Source organism: Nilaparvata lugens, chromosome 11 (assembly GCF_014356525.2).
Source record: "Nilaparvata lugens isolate BPH chromosome 11, ASM1435652v1, whole genome shotgun sequence".
Taxonomy (NCBI): Eukaryota; Metazoa; Arthropoda; class Insecta; order Hemiptera; family Delphacidae; genus Nilaparvata; species Nilaparvata lugens.
The window spans coordinates 15,246,120-15,266,062 of NC_052514.1; the positions used below are offsets into that span (position 1 = coordinate 15,246,120).

The following is a 19,943-nucleotide window of genomic DNA, read 5'->3' on the forward strand; positions in this document are numbered from 1 at the left end:
TATTATCCTTTTAATGTCGTACAGCGATTTTTCCCAAGGATGAGACCTAGTGCAATCGAATTTTTATATCATAAACCTACTATATTCCAAAATTCGTAAAAATCGTTGGAGCCGTTTTCGAGATCCGTTGAACATAAATAACCAGAAAACCAGATATAATTATAAATAGTTCATTATGATAATGAATGGGTACTATTGCCAATATTAGTAGATCATTCATTTCCAATTTCTATCTCATTCATAAGTATTATACTTCACAAATGTTTAATTGGTAACTAGAGTATGATGTTCAACATTGATTCAATCAATTTACCAAATACAGTTGCAGTTAATTTAACCGTTGGACGGGTTGAACCATTATTGAACATTAGGCCCTACACTATAGTCGTGGCGTCTTATTGGTGAGCTAAGTTGAGAGAATACGCCAGAACTCCCTTTGAACGGGTTAAGCACTTCAAAAGCCGATTTTAATATCTGAAAATTCGCTAATTTAGTTTTTAAATTCTCTAAATATCTCACAAATTCAAAAATCGCTTCAAGAATTTGGTTTGGAACCCACCTTATCAACTTGACCATTTTTTGTGTATTGGAATATGGGCTTAAGTAGCCTACACTCAACAATAAATTTTTCATTTTTCGACCGAATTTAACTCATGATGCATGATTTTGGACCGCCTTGACGAGCGGAGAAGAATGAAGTGTAGTACGATGAAATCTGAGCATTGTGTCAAAAGTTATGAGTGTTTGAAATTTCGATCCTTGAGGTGTCTTTAAGCACGCCTCTCCACTAGGAAATACTGAAATGAAGTGCATCTAGCGGGTGATTCTCATAGAACATGATCTCATGAACTTATGTCATTGTGCGAAATACCAATGTGAGGACAATGTAGTTGTTGATGATGGTTAAAGCTGAAAATAAGGTGTTTTTCACAATACAAGGAACATTGTTGTCAGGTGTACCTGGAAATTTATTTGAGATAGAGCGCTCTCCTTAATCTCAGATTGTAGAGCACAAAAATACGCCCAGAGGAATTTTGAATTATACATCTAAATGTTAACAATCGGAAGATATTGTTGATCAAAAACTAAAATTCATCAAAATTGATTTTTTCTTCAAATTTCACTCATTTTAGAAAAATCATAACTCAGTACTCATTGGAGATAGAGAGTTCCGAATGATCTCATTTTATTCAGAATTTTATGGTCTAAAAAAAAAGGCGGGAGCAAATTTTTCTGTCCGATTACGAGATTTGGCAGAAATTGCTGAAAACTGGAAAATGAGCCGAATATACGAGGTATTTGGGCCACCCTGTATCTAGCACAAGGAAATTTTGCATGAAGAAATTTATTTTGAACTTCTCTTATGTACCCAAATAATATATGAAAAAATCAGAACTACAATATAAATTGCATGCACACCCCCTTTTTTATGTCTATATTGACTGGACTATAATATTATTATAGCAGTTATTAGGACTTTTGAAAAGAAGTTACAAAGCTTAAAACTTGAAATACAGTACATCAATTTTCTCATTGAATCATTCTCAAGCAAGTAGATTTTTTCCAGTTTTCCATGCATAAAATTTCCTGATACAGACAATATTAAAACTTTGCTGTAGCTAAGATTATTAGCACATTAATGTTACTCATGCTTCACTGTATATGAGAAATAAACTTTGTGACCTAAAAGTTCAAGATTGATATCATTCAAAATAATACCTCATTCGCATTCATATGCCATGATTCAATAAAGGAAAAGGAAGATTAACATATCTTGCCACTCCCGACATTATCAGCCCTGCATTCTTATGCTTCAATCTGCATTGCCTTCACTCAACTGGACTGCTCAGCAATTTGACTTGTGTACCGAACCCTAGCAGTTGAGGCGGAGGAGGCGATGTCATGTAGTTTGCCTTGTGAACTACTAAGCTGCCCTATGCCCTATCATCGTGTCCTGAAATGGCCTCGTAAAGTTTTGCTTGTTTGATCAGGCCTCTGTTGCTCTAAGCCGCCTAAAATAACAAATTCACCTGGCTGACTTACTTCATTCAAAGCATCTTGACATGAAGAAAGGGCTCCCTTCCTTAACTGAATATTTTTATAGGGAGCAAAAACAGAAAACTGGAGAGTATTACACGAAGTCAAAGGGGATATTCCATAACAAACTGAATAGCTACAGAAAACTAAAGAGTATTACAAGAAGTCAAAGGGGATATTCCATAACAAACTGAATAACTGTTTGCAAAACAGACTGTCGTATGTAACGTATCATAATAACAACTTGAAAGTAGAAACGATCTGGTGTGATGTGTGACACATCAACAAATTACCTACATGTTTCAGTAATACCGTATAACAGTTCAATAATAACTTGTCCAGTGATATAACATGTTTTAATTATTTTTAGTTCAGTGATACTGTATAGCATGCATGCTTCAGTAATTTTACGGTAGCTTTTAGGGTAGTAACGCACAGGATGGATCATCAACATGATAACATATTTTGATTCTCACAAATGAAAATATTTATATGTAATTACTATTAAACGAACATCCAAATTAAATGAAGTAATTCACCCCGAAGACTTCTGCTAATGCAAAGATTGACAACAGGGTAAACAGCTAGATGGAAATTCGATCAGCACTACTATTCAAACATTATTTGTCAGCCTGGGAATCGAACCCAGTACCTTCTAATTGCCGGTCAGGAATGCTTACCCTTACACCAAACTGCCAATCTCTGGATAGCATCAAATTGACAATCTCATTTTATAGGAAGCCATTGGGGCCAGCCAGTCTAGAGATGGAAATTACTGAGATATTGAAATGCTAATGAATTAATAATTATTATTGAACGAGCATCCAAATTAAATGCTGCAATTCACCCCGAAGACTTCTGCTGATGGTAATTTTCATCTCTATATTTATATTCTCTCAACATTAATTAATTAACCAACAATGTTGCTGGTTTAGATTATATTACAAACTAGTATTATATTAATGAAATTAATAAGGCGTGTTTTTCATAGGATTGTACCCGCTTCTCTATATACAAAAATACTTGAAATTGAGAAAAAAATGATTGGAAAACAAGCTACAACCTTGACTCATTTTTGGTCTCTGAGCTGATCAAAGCAAAGATTGAAACAAAACATCTGCTAATAGCCTATATATAGGCTACCATTTTATAACTTATCTGAAAATACTTACAGAACGCGTAATGTTAGAGAAGGAAACTTATAGCGAAATTGATATCAAATAGGATACATGATGAACATCCATTACTACTGTCTATGAATACCTAAGCTGCAAATTACATGGTTGGCAAAATAAACCCAGCAAACAAATCTCCATCTTGAAAAAGCTTACAAAAGCAGACTACCAACCGGATCCGGTGATGTGAGAATTTATTAGCTGAGAAATGAAGAACGACCAGCAGGTAAATAATGGGATGCAATCATGCAATGAACAAGACGGTGGGGTGTGAAATAAAGAATAGGAGAAGAATTAGGTGGAGAGGAAGGGATGATAAAAGGGAAGAGAATAAGAAAGTCCAGGAAACATCCTCCGAGTAATTTCACCATCCATTAGCAACGTAACTGGCCTTAATGTAGGTGTGTAACATTCGCAGCTTTATTGTAGGTCTGAGACCGTTAGAGCGCAGTCTGCTAAGGCGTGCGTGTGTTAAATCCACATCCACCATCCCCAACATCCCCAACAGTTGTAAATTTGGAAGCCCGCTTTTTCTCTATTAACATACCTACACACAGAGAGAAAACTCTACATATTTCACATAGACGTGCTCCTTGCTAGTCTTAAACACCGACCTTCAAACTTATAATAACTCTTTCCCTTCTCAGTCGTTTCTCCCTCTGATCTCATCAAGATTGTGTGTGATAACCCAGAGAAAACTCCAGCGCACGTCAAATACTGTTCCTTGTATAATATGGTTGGGTGAAAGCAGTAAAAACTTCAGTGAGCCAACTAGCAATGTTGATGAATATTTTCAGGAGTAATGTTGTATGCGTGTATCAGTGAAAGTATGCAAATTTTTCACCAAATCTTCCAAGCTCGTGTGGATTTTGTTGAATAAACCTCACTTTTAAAATACTGAACCAGAAAAATGTAACATATTTGATAATAGTAGGCCTATAATTTTTAATCTCTTTTCGGAACAAGCAGTAGATTCTGAATCAGGATAAAATGATAATGATTGATTACAGCCCCATGTAATTGACTATGAGAATGACTGCTTTGATAAATTTGTGTAACCCTGAATGAGGAGTACCGTACCAGGAGAATATCGTTTAAAAATTGAGATGATAGCATAAATTCAGATGATCATCGAGAAATAAGATATGAAAAGTCTATAACTCTACAGTTTGATATTCTAAAATTCCAATAATTTGGAAATTTCATAAGATCATTTTATCAGAAAATCTTATTTTCTGACCCAGTTGAGTTATCAAATCCAACAATAATTAACAATAAATTGAATTTGGAAGTTTGACTGATATCAAAACAATTGACTTTATCCGATCAACTTGAATAGCTTCAGAGAATTATTCTAATTTAGTTTGAAATCAAATTGAATAACGGTATGAGAGATACGGAAATCAGATATTTGAGAAGTCACATGAAGAACAATAAGATTCTAGTGAATTCCATGATTTTGGAAACTGAAAAGATACCTGAGTTTCAGATATCATACCAACATTACAGAATAATACGATCTTTATTTCTATAAAAATATTAGGCTCCACACTCATCTGAAAGGTAGAGGAGAAAAGTTTGTCTCAAGGTAGTGGTTGCTACAATAAAGGTCGCATTGATGATTTGAGATTTGATTTGGAATGGAATTAGTAAGAATAATTTACCTGCTGTTCTAATACTGATTTCTCCATTGTGTTTCAGCGGATAGCAGTTTCCTCCTTGCCAACGCCCAGATAGTGGACTTTCCCATAGTTTACTGCAACGAGTCTTTCTGCAAAATCTCTGGCTACAACCGGGCAGAGGTGAGTCCTACAAAATTGAAAAAGTAATTGATGAATTTGTGGGAGAAATTTCCAATTCATTTTTCTTATGTTACGGTACATGCTTCAAGATTAGTAGGAATTGGAATTATTTCCAAGGTTTACTGTCAGTTGCACAAAAGCGGGTCAAATTTTAACCGTGATTAATTCCACGAGAACCAATCAGAAAAGGCCTTTTTTATAAGCCGGCTTCTCTGATTGGTTCTCGTGGAATTAATCACGATTAAAATTTAACCGGCTTTCGTGCAACCAGCACTAGTCTTCAAAGCTCAATAATCCATCTAACTAATCTCACAAGAAATCCGTCTGGTTCAAGTATCAATGAATCATATAATTTCTATTAAACTTATGTATTTTAAGTTTTTCATGCCAATTCAACAACGGCAAATGAAATAATTTGTTTTTCTATTTAAGTTACGTTATGGTGCAATGGACAAAACAGAACGGTTACAAAAAAATGAATAAATATAATCAGGTAGATTAAGAAAACAGAACTATTGTTATTATTTTATTGGTTTATTGTATGTGATATATTATTTATATATAACCCTCAAATAGCTTACAGCTAGAGGGATACTATCGCACTATTGTAATATTCAAATAAATAAGAAATATAAGCCTGTATTCCATTACATTCTCTCTATAAATTCTTCATAGTTTGAGGTTCAGCGTTTTTCCAAATTCAACGGAAATATTGAATGTTTTTCTGAAGATTGAATAAACATGAAAATGCAAATTCTTTTTAAATAAACTCGCAGAATAATAATATAAGTTGATCAATTATCGGAATCCATCATTTTGACACTGATTGGTTTGCAGTTTCAATTCAAAATAATCAAATCATAATCTTCCTCTGTCAACTCTCGTGTCTTAGGCAATAAGTATTCCATAATTCCACCTCGGATAATGAAGATGGATGCCAAACAAGGGTGAAAACAGTTTCAGAAAACTTTTCGTCGAAAATAAATCGTTGCTCAGACGGGAATCGCATTCTGTTCTTGTTTATTGGCTGCGTTTTGTTCGTTTCCTATTCGTAAAAGTTTCAGGCCACAAACATCCGCTGAACTTTCACTTTTCCCCCAGCTTTCATCGAACTTTCCGTCATCGACCACTCAAACTTTCCATAAACGCGAGAAGATTATGAATACACTACCACTTACAAGTGTGGGTCTCAAAGATCAATCATTCGCGGTTTATAAGAAGTGTTAATAGAGTGACAAATGAGAAAAACTTTTTACAAAGACCTCATTTTGGAGGAAAATAAGTCTAATCCTATTGGAGAGAATCCTACAGGAGATAGGGAAATCAAAGATATCATTGTACGAATAGATCCTAGGGGATTATAATATTCAAATATTATTTACTTGAATAGGCTAATGTTAGTGATTCCTCGTGATCTTGAAACATTATAATTATTATGTTATATTCTGTACCTATCGTAATCATGGTGACACCTAAAAATCTATGAAAAGTGTTGTATCACTTGGAATAGTCGAGGACATTTTTCAAGGAGATAAAAATATCTTTTCAACTAAAAAATGCTTATTCTTGTTCGAATAGAAGTCTCTAGGGATAGTATACAACTTGGTATTGCAGCAGAGCATGAGAAAACAATAGTTATTCTCTCTCGTCTATGCTACAGCCTACAACTTACTACATCATGAAGGCATGAAGGCATTGGCATATGTGGATGAAGCTTACTTGGGATGTAACGGAAAATTCAAGTCCAACTTTCAATTATTTCCGAGGTCAATACCTTAAAATATAATAAAGTTTACGTGTAATTTTCACACACAATTATTTGCTACCTACATTGATAGAAAATACTGTATATGATTTCCGTTCAAGATTATTTCAACTATTATTCAATTCACATACAGTATTCGTGTTATCTTTTCAAGAACTTTTATTGTTATCTTTATCTACAATTGTTATCTTTTTACGAATTTATTACACAACACAAGGAAATGTTTATCCTCAAGACAATTCTCCATGAACTACTCCAAGTACGTTTTGATACAGCAAAGAGTAATTACCATGTCATTTATGATTTAGAAGTATGATTCAACTCTCATATTAGCAGCCTATCCTCGCATGACAGAATTTGACAATTCAAATTTGAATTTCTCTAGAATATTCTCTAATTTTTGAATATTTAACAATTTTTGCAGGTGATGCAGAAGTCTTGTCGCTGCACATTCATGTACGGCGAACTGACTGATAAAGAGACCATTTCCCGCATCGACGAAGTCCTAGAAAACCAGCTTCACGACCAATTCGAGATTCTCCTTTACAAGAAAAACAGTGAGTAAACGATCGGAAGTTGTTCCAGCCATTAACTTTTCTGAGACATTAGAATGGGGGAAAACTGTGAAAGCAACCATATTGATGAACTTAAATGGACGGGAACAATATTTCCCTCGTAGAAACTTATGATGGGAAAGCTATACAGACACTCCCTTATCCATCACAAACTGATTATGATAATATCCATATTCATACTTATCTGTTGATAAATTTCACACAATTCATTGAAATTACTCATGATAATGAGCCACAAGATAGCGAAACTTAACGTTGCCGTTAGCGTTGAGAAATGAAATTTTCACAAAGTTTTTCATGAAGGAAAGATGAAATTATCGATATTAATTTCCAAGAATTGAAGCTTCATCAATAATCTACTAATACTCCACTAATACTCCACTGATAATCTACTAATACGCTTCTAATACACTACTATTAATCTACTTTCTTCTAATACTCTACTAAAACTATGTACCGTACTATGCTTATATTTAATTAAAACTACAATAATTCTCTTATTATACTCTATACACTATATACTTCAATACATTAAAGTAATGACTCTCCAATAACTTACTGAGTTGTAATAAATGTCGTTTTTCAGCCTTCTAGCTTGTCTCAGTGATTTCACTATTCTAAACTTGCAATTCATTTGAAAATCCTTGATTTCTCAATTATTGTAAATTTTCCTGATTCTATCATTCCCTCGCGTTGTAAACTGATCTTTTCCGTGAACTAATTAAATATTATTGGATGAAAACGGCTTGATATTGTCAAAATCCATCTCAATATCTCAGAGTAAACACTTTTCAATCCCAAAGCATCTCCACGTTGAGATCTCTCACAAAAAGATACGTCTGGTGGTGTTATCGGAGTATACGGCTGAACTGTCACAAACCGACTTATCAGGAGAGTTAACGTGATCAATCATAGAGGCTGCAGGCTGCAGGCTGCCGGGATCCTTTGCAAATACAAATCGCCGCTCTATCAACTGCCGCTGATGTATGGCACACCAGCTGAATCACAATAAGCCGCATTCACCTCAATGGCTCAAGGCTCAGCCTCAGTCAGCAATTCGAATGCCGCATACATTTATAGTAAGTGGATCGTGAACTGATTCCCATCAAAATTGAAGTGAAACACTTTCGGATTTCTGAAATGCATTTCGAACTCTGTAAAGTCTTCAACCCATTTTTTCGGTAGATATGACTGAGAAATATTGGAGATCACTTCGATAAATTATCTTATATCACAATCTAAAGGCAAACAGTGCTAGGAGTGGTGACTGGGAAATATTGGAGATCACTTCGATAAATTATCTTATATCACAATCTAAAGGCAAACAGTGCTAGGAGTGGTGAATAATGCGTTATATTGCATGATAATACGCATTATTATACGACAACAAGGACTAAATTCTCAAAGACATCCTATTTCGGTGAAAAATTACTTTTCCTAGAATACAAGCATTCAGTTAAATGCAGAAGCTTCTCTCTGTCTGTCTGAAAGCACAGTATTCCCCTCCCCACTCTCTGTCGTGAGAATCATTTAAACTTAAATAATGAATTGTCTCTTTTCTGTATAGGGCTACTTGTAATATAAATAGAAATAAAAATAAAAATCTCAGTACCCTTTTTTTAAATTATTTTATCACAACATGTTTCAACATTGAAAATGGCATCAATGTTGAAACATGTTGTGATAAAATAATTCAAAAAAGGGTACTGAAATTTTTATTATTTCTATTTAAATAATGAAGTCTGCATCATAAAAAGTTATGAGTTTATACTACACATATAATTCCAATTGTCAATTCTTGGGCATTCTTCCAACCTTCATCAATATGGTTGCTCTCCACATACAATAATTATGTTGAGAACGAAGTTTTTTGGCGTTGATCAAATTGAGTGTATATTCATCTAAACACTGAATACAAAAGCATAAAATATGCTTGATTCTTGACATAGAAGTCAATAAACAATACAATGACTTCTGGAGCTATTTTTCTTCCCTCTGAAACTAGTTAGTAGCCTATGTCCTTCCAATGCTACATATTTTTCAAAATTATAATATCAAGAAATTTTGGAAAAAATAATAGTGTGCTGCACTATCCTTGGTAATGTTTTTGAGAGAATAATTAATTAAATAAGCTTCTAGATGTTAATTAATTAAATAATCATCTAGATGTTAGATGAACATTTAGATGGACGAACACGTTGTGCATTGTTTAGTCTGGCATAGAAGTTTGTTGAGCACATGAATTGTTCACTAGTAGCCTAGAGAGTGAGAAAACTTTGTCAAGAACAATTCGATTGATTGTAGGAACACTACATTTGAAGATATTAATCACTTCGGTTAATTTCAAAAAGGAAACACTAAACTCACTCGCTATATAAAATTGGAGATTCCAATAACATTTTACATCATGATCAAAACACTTCCACAAGAGAAAACTTTCATACTGTTACATTCTAATTGAACCTGTTTCATTAACATAAACTTCCAGATTGTTTATTATATTACTTGACCTATTTGTTCTGAAAGAAGTATAATACATTTTGAGATAGAAGTTCTTAATATCGATAAAACTCCTAATTTATTCGAATGAGCCCTAAATTCAAAAAAAAAATTAATAGCCAGAATAGATTGGTCATTCATTGGAAATCTTTTTTAATTACAGAAGAATTTTTGTTAAAAATGATCTACAATATATTCCTAAGTCAGTTGAAGATTGTTTAATCGAGAGCTCACAGAACAATTGAAAAGCTTTATATATTATAGTAAAATGGGCAACACACAGGGGAAACAGAATTTGGGAGTGAGTCTCTCAAGGTGAAGATCTCAGGTGGCCAGGTTTATAATTGGGTTTGTGATTGTGATTGATAACAAATTAATACAAGTAATCATAATTTGAAATACAACACAAGAATCGATTTTTTTCACCAGCAACACAAATAAATTGACAATTAAGTTTTTAAACAATTACCATCAGGTATAATGGAATTGGAACAAATTAAAATAACAGCCTAAAGGTAAAACCAGACTGAAAAACATGACACAAAAATATTCTCTCAATATTTCCGCAATATTTGGAATTTTAGTTTAGTAGAAATCTCACCGCTTTACTGCCATGCAAAAACAATATGTATATTTTTACCAGTTTTTTATAAATTTAATACCTAGCTGTTCACACCCACCTAATAATTTAGCTATGTGCTTGTGAATCTTCTTATTCCCACTGTTTCTATACTCTTATCAATCTATATCTTCCACTCTTCTTCTATCTGTATATTATTTCTGTACTAGTACTACACCGAATTTTCTTGAACTTACTAGTAGAAACTATACCTTTATTAGTTTGAAGCTTTCATACCCTATTCGGGAATGCAATTGCACCTGTGTTCTTTCTATCATACCTGTTATCATAAAAATTATGAAAATGTAGAGAATATCAACCTTCTGAACGCTTCATATCCAATAAATTGAATAAATGTAAATAAATAATATGAAATAATTTGTTGTAGGCTACTTTGTTAAGATTATTCTTCTGTAGCTTCTCTTCCTGTTTTAACCTGTATACCTACAATATAATTATTAGTTTTATGTAACGTATTCAAAGACCACATTTCTTGCATTCCTTGAACAGAAGACGTGATTATCCAGAAAGTCTATTTTAATTTTGTAAAAGAAAAGACAAGTTCTGATGTTTATTCTCATAATCTAAGACATAAGTCTTTGTTTCTTGTGACTAACTATATTTGATCATATTTCATTAGTTTGAAATCTACAATGGAAACTCTTACTGTATTACAAACTCAATTCACCAACTCATATCTGAGAAAGTTTTCTATGTAATAAGTATCACATTGGATTGATACTTAACAGGATTCTGATTCAATAATTTGAACAACTCAAAAATGTGTCAGTATTCTACTACTGGATCAAATTTCCTACAGTTGACTCATACATAAAAAGGTTATTTTCTCAAGACAACAAATTCGAAAATAAAAACATTTTCTAGATAAAAACCAAAAGTTATTTTGATGTTACCTTAACTTTAAAAATTACTTCACCTTGAACTGCAGGTGCATCAACAAATAATCAAATTTGTTATGGTTCATATAGATATATATTTTTTAAATATTTAATACTTTATGATATCTTGAGAAAACCACGTCTTCAGTTTGCAAATTTATTAAAAGGAACAACTCATAGATGGAAATTCCATCTATTTATCATTCAATGATACATTGTTGAGAAAAATTTATGTTGAATCAAAAAATGTGGAGCAATACCTACTTTATATTCTTTGTACATAAATCTTCTATACTCTATAGTATGATATAGACTATTTTGTATCTATAGTTCCTGAATTATGGTACTTTTAGAGAATTTTAGAATTGCTATTTGATGGTATTAAGTAGAATCTTCGGGAGAAGTTCATGTAACTTATTTATGTAGTGAAATTTGATTTTTGAAGTAGTAACATTAAAATTTGTATACTTACAACTTATCATTTAGATATATCTTAATCAATCGAAGAATATTCTAGGTATTGATGAAACTACAATCATTATATGTATGATGAAACAAATAAACTGCACTCATAAAATCAAAGTCAGAAAAATTTGAAACTTCATAATGAAATTCAGGAGCAGTAAGTATAAGGAAGAAATTTCCTCATGGTGATATTCCCAATAGTGGCAACTTAGAACAGCTCGTCAATGAAATTTATAACAACATACATTAATTTTTTATACAAACTGTTCACCCATTAAATAGGCTACTCTTATACAATAACACATATTTGAAGTATACAATAGAAAATTTGAGAATAAAACGTGCATGGAAATATTTTGTGATAATTAGCTATGAATTTTTTGATCTAAACTGAAGGACCGAAAAAATAATCTCGTTTTGGAATTTATAAGTGTGGAAAAACTGTGATGAATCATGCTCTAGTTCTATTAGATTTCAATTCCTTATAGTTTCATTGACCTTATCTGATATATTTATGTTATCTAATTTATGTAATACCAATATACCAATATTATAGTAGAGTTATTTGTAGTATGGTACCGTATGGCACCTAGCTTGATTACTGGCTTCGAAAATACAATTGACTTTTTTAAATTAAATAGTATAAACTATAATATCTTCAATGATCTTCTTTCTTATTTACTCGATCTATTTAGTATCCAATAGTTTCTATTAAACTATTAATCTATTCATTTTATTAATTAGACCATTATTTTAGTGATTGATCAATGAATATTTTCTTTCATAAACTTAGATGTATGACGAGCTTGATATCATATAGATTCAATGTTCATTCTCCAGTAGCATTGAATGACTATCTATTAACTTGACTATCAATAATATTGTCTTGAAATATATCATAAATCTTAAAGAACATAATTTTGTGGTGGTGCAAAATGATTTGTGGATCATTATATAAATGAGTCATTATACGCTATTATCCAAGAATATTAATTTGTTATACTCGCAATGCAGACGGATACTAAATCTTAGCTCATTTATGTAGAACAAATGCCAATCTAGAACTGAAGTAGACTAGATTAGTGTATCTGGGAATTGAGTAGTTGACTAGAAGTGATTTTAAGAAATGGAACTGAACTAACTGTTATCAGTTTTGGAAAATCGGTGTTTATAAACAATTTCAATACAGAGAGATTCACTTTGAAATATCAGTATTCCTTATAAATACAAACCAGTGCTAGTCGTTCAAATAATGCTGGCATTTTTATGGGAATCTTACTATAGATATAATATAGTACAAAAGAGAAATATATACCACAGGAAGATATCCCATGGTATAGGTCGTTTAAGCCGATTACTGTCGAATACTTTCTATTATTAGGCTACTGTTTTGGCCGGGTGAGAGTGTAAAGGTGCGTACAGATATACGCGCCACGAACATGAACAATTCACTTTTAATCAGCTGACTATATCTGTATTTTTACAGAAACGGTAAGATACAGATATAAAAAGCTTGGCATCAGCTTATTAAAAGTGAATTGATCATGTTCGCGGCGCGTATATCTGTATGCACCTTGAGAACAGCACAGTATGAGAGACTACCAACGTCACATAGTTTCATGAAAAAGTCTACTGGGACTATCGACTTGAGTTAACATCAGAACGCCTTATACCATGAGATTTCTTCTCATGTTCATTTCTTCTTCTACCCTACCGTGGTCGAAATTCAATGTAATTTTTATTCTGTATCATATCGTAATAGTGATGTGCGTACTTTACTATAGAATAGGATAGAGTAGAATACAGAATATGATAGAATAGAATAGAATAGAGAAAAGGATAGAATAGAATATTTCTATCAGCCATTAGAAAACTATTTACAATACGCTTTGACATTCATTAGTGAGGAGGTAATAGGCGTTCCAGTGAAAAGTCGAATAATTATACTAAATGTATTATGATTGAATTAATCGAAATAAATAAAAGTAGCTTAAAAAGAAGAATAGAAATAATATAATCTTAAAAATAGTATTCTTCAGCAGTCTAGGTTTATTGATATTAAATTATTCATCCTGATTTCAGCCTAGTTAATCAGCAAACGATTTTCCACGATTACAACCAACTTCAAGTGAAATCACTGTAATATTTTGTAAAAATTAATAAGATCTCTGGATAATAAATATTCAGGTTTAGAGTTTAGATCTACTTCCGTCTTCTCCAATATAATAATTATTGAATTATTCGATTTTCATAAATTTTAGCATTAAGGATATTCTATATTAAAAATTTATTCAGCTTACTTCTCTGCATTAATTAATGAATTTCAGCAGCATGTATGAATCCAGAGCTGCTTATGAATAATAGGCCTATATTTGGTTATTTTGTAGGCTTTCTTCTTTCATACTTCTTCTATGCTTCAATCCAACTTCAAACGCTTCTTATATTTAAAATTTTAATAATCTTTCTACGTATTTTTGTCTTACTCTAAACTTGTAATATTACTTTCAATATCTTATATTTATTTAAAAACTTATTGTAATTATTTATCTATTAGTAATTTGCTAATGTCTGGCTTTATTGTATTCTCAATTATTTCTACTCTATTATTAATGCATGCTCACTGTTCTTGCATACTTGTGGCTGATATTTCAATTATATTCTTGCACCTGAGAATATAAAAAGTTTAAGCTTTAATATCCACATTAATGAATGAGTTTCCCAGCTATGCTTGTGACTTGCGATATCTATTTTCTCATTTAAAAATTAAAAAAAATCTGTAATAAAATTCAAAAACTTGTTCCAAAAACGTTTTCAAAACTTAAAGGAATATAGGTAAAGATAATTTCATGAAATTTTCAATCAATAGATTCAATTTTTGGGGGGTGCGCTTGGGGAAAGGGTAGGCAAACAAGATATGGACTGGATGTGGACTAATTTTACCAAAAATTTTAATTTTTCCAGACATTCAGACATATTCCCACAAATTTTTAAGGTTGAAATTGCAGTGGCATTATTTTACAGTAGTGATTTTTATGGAATAATAGAATCTCAAAAAGGATACTGAGATTTTTATTTTTCTTTCTATATTTTTTACAAGTAGCCCTATATCAGAAAAGAGATAGAATCTCAGTGCTCAGTTTCAGTTGTTTTAAATCACACAAAGAAACAAGAGAATAAGCCTACTCGAAATATTCGAGGTTACTCAGAAAAAAAATTGTTATTGAACTAATTCCGAGATTCAATTTATACAGGCTATTATAAATTTATAGAAATGACATGCATCAAGTATGCAGGATAGTGCAGCTGCATAATTTGCTTGAATAGCTAGCTAGTATTGTAATTATTTCCTGTGATTGTATAAATTTTAAAAATTCAAGTTTTTGTAAAAAGTAGAAAAGCTAGCACCCATTGAAATTGGTGAAAATATCCTTCGCCGTAGTATAAAACTATTGTTATTTGTTAGAGTTTAGCTTTTGATATCAATCGATCATGACTATATTATATTGAAAATTTTGTTTTCCAGCCTGAGACCATTTACATCTATCTATACAGTTAGTCATGTATGGGAACCCTTCAATGAATTGGAGACTGTTCTAGATATAATACTGTTACTTTCAGAATAAGTAATTGGTTGAATATTCTACCTTTTGTCGTACAACTGAATTTCAACCTCTCATAAGGGGGTGACTTAGGGGTTGAAACTCGAATATTTTAAATGTAAGCACCCATTATTTTACATCATTTCAAAGGCCTTTTTAAAACAAGAAAGATAACATCGAGAAAATGATCTATGATACTTGTATCCAAAATGACGGCTGATTGAAGTTTTAGTTTTTAAAGAAATGAGGGATTGTAACTCAAATATTTTAAATGTCAACACCCATTGTGTGGTATATCATTTTTAAGGCCTTTCCAAAACAAGAAAGATGACATCAATAAAAATGTTCTATGATACTTTTATCCAAAATGGCGGCTGATTGAACTTTATCAATTATTTCTTTAAAAGCTAAAACTTCAATCAGCTGCCATTTTGGATAAAAGTACCACAGAACATGTCATCTTTCTCGTTTTAAAAAGGCCTTTAAAATAATGCATCACCCAATGGGTGCTCACATTCAAAATATTTGAGTTACAACCCCTCATTTCCTTAAAAACTAAAACTTCAATCAGCCGCCATTTTGAATACAAATATCATAGAACATTTTTCTCGATGTTATATTTCTTGTTTTAAAAAGACTTTAAAAATGATGTACCACACAATGGGTGTTTACATTTAAAATATTCGAGTTACAACCCCTAAGTGACCCCTTATGAGGAGTTGATATTCAGTTGTAGGCTACGTCAAAAGGTAGAGTATTTGACCAATACGTTACCCTGAAAGTTACAATATTATATATCTACAACAGTCTCCAACTTATTGAAGGGTTCCCATACATATGACTCACTCTGTCTATTCATACCTCACACAACCAAACCCTACAATAATAATTGTAATACGATTAATAGAGATAAGCAAGGGACAATTTAGTGCTGGAATAACTCAAAAAGTGAGAATTTTTGAAGAATATTGAATAAATTAAAGAAATAATAAAGATAGAGTTAGAATTGGTAGGTAACTCACTCTGAAATACAACGCTTTGTAAAAATTAATCCATTGAGAATAATTGACTATTTAATATCTATTTAAAAAAAGCGGATTGAGTAGAATTTGAAAAAAAAATTCGACCTTGAGATTTCCTATTCCTTCTGTTTGAACCTTCATTTGGAAGCATTTTAAAATTAAATTAATTATTGGCATTATTCAATACAAAACCTTTCTCAAACTATCCCAATAGAATATCATAAATAAAATCTCAAGAAAGAAATTATAAAGTAAAAGCTTGAACCTGGGACAATAAATTATAAAAAATCTACTTGTTTTATCAAATTTTCACTTCTATTCCAGTAGGCTACTTATAAGTTCTCATTCATAAAAAACGCACTACAATCATAAAGCTTTGAAACAAATAATCCGTAATTGTATCAAGTTGTAACAAAGAATCTCCGAAGTATATTTTGATCACCTCCTGAATAGGTCTAATCAATTCTTATTACATTGTTATTACCGTATATTCCTGTATACTGTATACATTTTCCCATTAACTTATTATCCAAATTTATCTATTCATATCCACCTCTTATTAAAAAAGAAGGCTTATCATAAGAGGTGACTGTGATCTATTCTAATGATTACTGTATTGGAGGTTGCTACCTTGTAAATTTGCGTAAGGCTGTTACTGCTGCATCCTTTCAGTTCTACAATATGACTCCTTCTCTGTCTTTCTTTTGAATTGAACTCTATATGCGTATTTCATTGAAATGTTAACTTAGTTTGAAATTGAAGAGTGAGTGTGCTGCTTGATTAACTTTGAAACTTATGTATTTTCTCTGCTTTCTCCAAATACAGGCACTCCAAGAGGTATGTTGATATTTGAAGACCACCTTCTTGATTAAATCCTAATTACTGTACCGTAATATCTTTTACTTTCTGAAACTGTGCTGAAGTCTGCCGAGGATATTTTAATTCAACTGTAGCCCATCGGTGTAGTGTCAGTGAGCTGCCAATACAGTGAACTTCCAAGTTTATTTAGAATAACGGATGAATTATTTTATCATAAGAGAATTATAAAAAAACTCTCTCCTGTGTAATTCAGTTCTATCATGTGTAAGACGTGAACTATTAATAGTCACCTTGAATCACACTGAAAAAAGAGTGCACATAAAAGAAGATTATATAGTAAAGTATAATCTTGATTAAACCAAATTGAAAAAATGACCATTTACAATTGAAATTTGAATAAATGACATAATACCAAATGTTTGAATGAATTGTGTATTTAGAAAAATTCATACTTAGAGGTGGTCTAACAATGCAGTATTTTATTCTCTTCAGGAAAAATTAGAAAAGAGAAAAATTGATCCTATCAATAATTTAATAATATTCTCAAACAGCTTCAGGACAGTTTCAAGAATAGTATTTTATCTATATATCTTACTCTAATTACTATCTTTATTCATAAAATATAAGACTTATTGATTTGTATTCTTGTAATATAAGTTGGTAAATATTAAGATTCTTTCTTTTTTCTACTAAACATAGAGTTACATAGTCTACATTTCATAGAATTATTCTGTCTCTTTTTCAATTGCTGAATGTTCTCTTTCGTGTTTAATATTTCATTCATTATTTTATTAAGAGTGAATTATATTCATTATAATAATTATAATTCGCCCTTTTCAATTATTATAATATAAAATTTAAGAGTGAGAATATAATATAGCTTGGACCTAACTTACAGGAATCTGATAAAGGCATTTTTCTCAATTGTGATACATCTTCTAAAATAACTTTTGATCATAGTGTACTTCACAATAGAAATTGTTAACAATAATAACCATTATTGATAACACTACCGAACCACGAAATTACATTAGAAAATATAAAACAGACAATAAATTATGTTGTTTCGGTAAGTATGAAAAATTACTGAGTAAAATTTAGTCGAATATATTGTTTAATACTTGGAATCCCGACCCAGTAATTTGAAAATCTTCCAAAATAAAGAAACCTGTATAACTCTTTCCATGCCCACAAATTTAATTACGATTTAACCTTTGAACTACCTGTACCGTACATCATAATTTTCTCTAACAAAACCGTACTATTTGTGAGAAGCTTCAAAAATTGAGTGCGTGAGCTATATTATTATGGAATATTATTAGAGGCTACCTGTATCAACTTGAATATTCTACTATTCTCCTCTACCGAATTAATCACGAAGGACGTATATTTTATGGGTACCGTAATACCCTCCTGTAATTATTTAACGTATCATCTGAACTACACTTGATATTTGATTATTAGTTTTGAATTCTATTTTAATAACACTTTGAAAACATTGAAATTTTGAATCCATTGTTTAGTAGATTATTTCTGATACCTTAGAAACATCATAATATTATTTAAATTGAACTTACTTCTTGAAATAAAACCATGTTCCCAGGAATATGCCAATTAATCAGTTTGGCAACGGACCCATTGGTGAAAATTCACCTTCCAGGTAGACCAGAGCAATAATATTTTCAACCTGATGAATTTTTCAAACTTTTTTAACAATATCCTACACGATCTTCGCCTGATTACAAAAATATTAATAATTCTACAGTATCGGCAGACAAGCTTTTTTGATCACAAGTATTTGACAGCTACTATCTATTATTGTGAAATGATTAGAATTTTATTTATATTACCATCCCAAATCTAGCATTTATATCACTAATTTGAAAAAATATCAACTTATTTATAGTTTTCAGCATATTTTTTCAAGAACTCGTACCGGTGTATAATCGAATAACTGGAAAAGTAAAGTGAGGAGATACAATTAAACAAATTTGGTATTGAACAGCACATCATTTATAGCACTGTACTTGTATTAATACCTTATTTATCGTAATAATGAAGCATAGTAGGCTAATATATTGACGATTTAAAACTCAATATTCAACTGCAATAATAATTATTATCACCAGTGTTATTCTATATTTTAAATATATGTATTCTTGTTGTATATCGATGCTGAGTTTATATTGAATTATAATTATTACTTTATTGAAGTTTCCCAGAATTCACTCAACTTGGTTTCTATAACTCACTTTCAGTACCTAACTCTATTTCTTTATTATTACAAAGTACTACTTCACCTACTCAACAATTGATAACAAAATTAACTTTTTACTTAAACGCACCATAATTCGTGTTTCAAACTACTTTTCGATACAGTCAAGCACTCAAAAAACATGTAAATGTTTCACAAAATATAGTAAGTTGGACAAACGCACTATTTTAAGATATATAAGTATTCATTCACCTATGTAATGCAGCATCATAGGTTTTACTTTTTTCTATCATTTACTAACTGATGTCACTCTGTGATATTTATAGTATAGGCTAATTGAACTCTATTGAAGTGATAAATATTTTGATGATTCCATCCTCCACAAAATACGCTATAAGAGTCTATAATCAAGGTGAGTAATTTTCTAAGGGAGGAGGTCTACCACTTCAGTA

The 19,943-nt window shown here is 31.4% G+C and overlaps 1 protein-coding gene and 1 long non-coding RNA gene across 14 annotated transcripts in view; one reads left to right on the forward strand and one right to left on the reverse strand.

Moving 5' to 3' along the window:
* Positions 1 to 19,943, forward strand: part of LOC111052321 (potassium voltage-gated channel protein eag) — a 195,179-nt gene that overhangs the window by 134,098 nt on the left and 41,138 nt on the right. For 10 of the 13 annotated variants that reach the window (XM_039437666.1, XM_039437664.1, XM_039437667.1 and 7 more), the window contains exons 3-5: positions 4,914 to 5,014; positions 7,204 to 7,336; positions 17,283 to 17,294. In XM_039437666.1, coding sequence (XP_039293600.1) covers positions 4,914 to 5,014; positions 7,204 to 7,336; positions 17,283 to 17,294 — 246 coding nt within the window. The remainder of the gene's footprint in view (positions 1 to 4,913; positions 5,015 to 7,203; positions 7,337 to 17,282; positions 17,295 to 19,943) is intronic. The other 3 variants (XM_039437669.1, XM_039437676.1, XM_039437677.1) reach the window with 1 other exon arrangement.
* Positions 1 to 19,943, reverse strand: part of LOC120353565 — a 107,293-nt gene that overhangs the window by 65,141 nt on the left and 22,209 nt on the right. Inside the window, exon 3 of the long non-coding RNA XR_005572468.1 lies at positions 4,877 to 5,021. This is a non-coding gene — a long non-coding RNA (uncharacterized LOC120353565). The remainder of the gene's footprint in view (positions 1 to 4,876; positions 5,022 to 19,943) is intronic.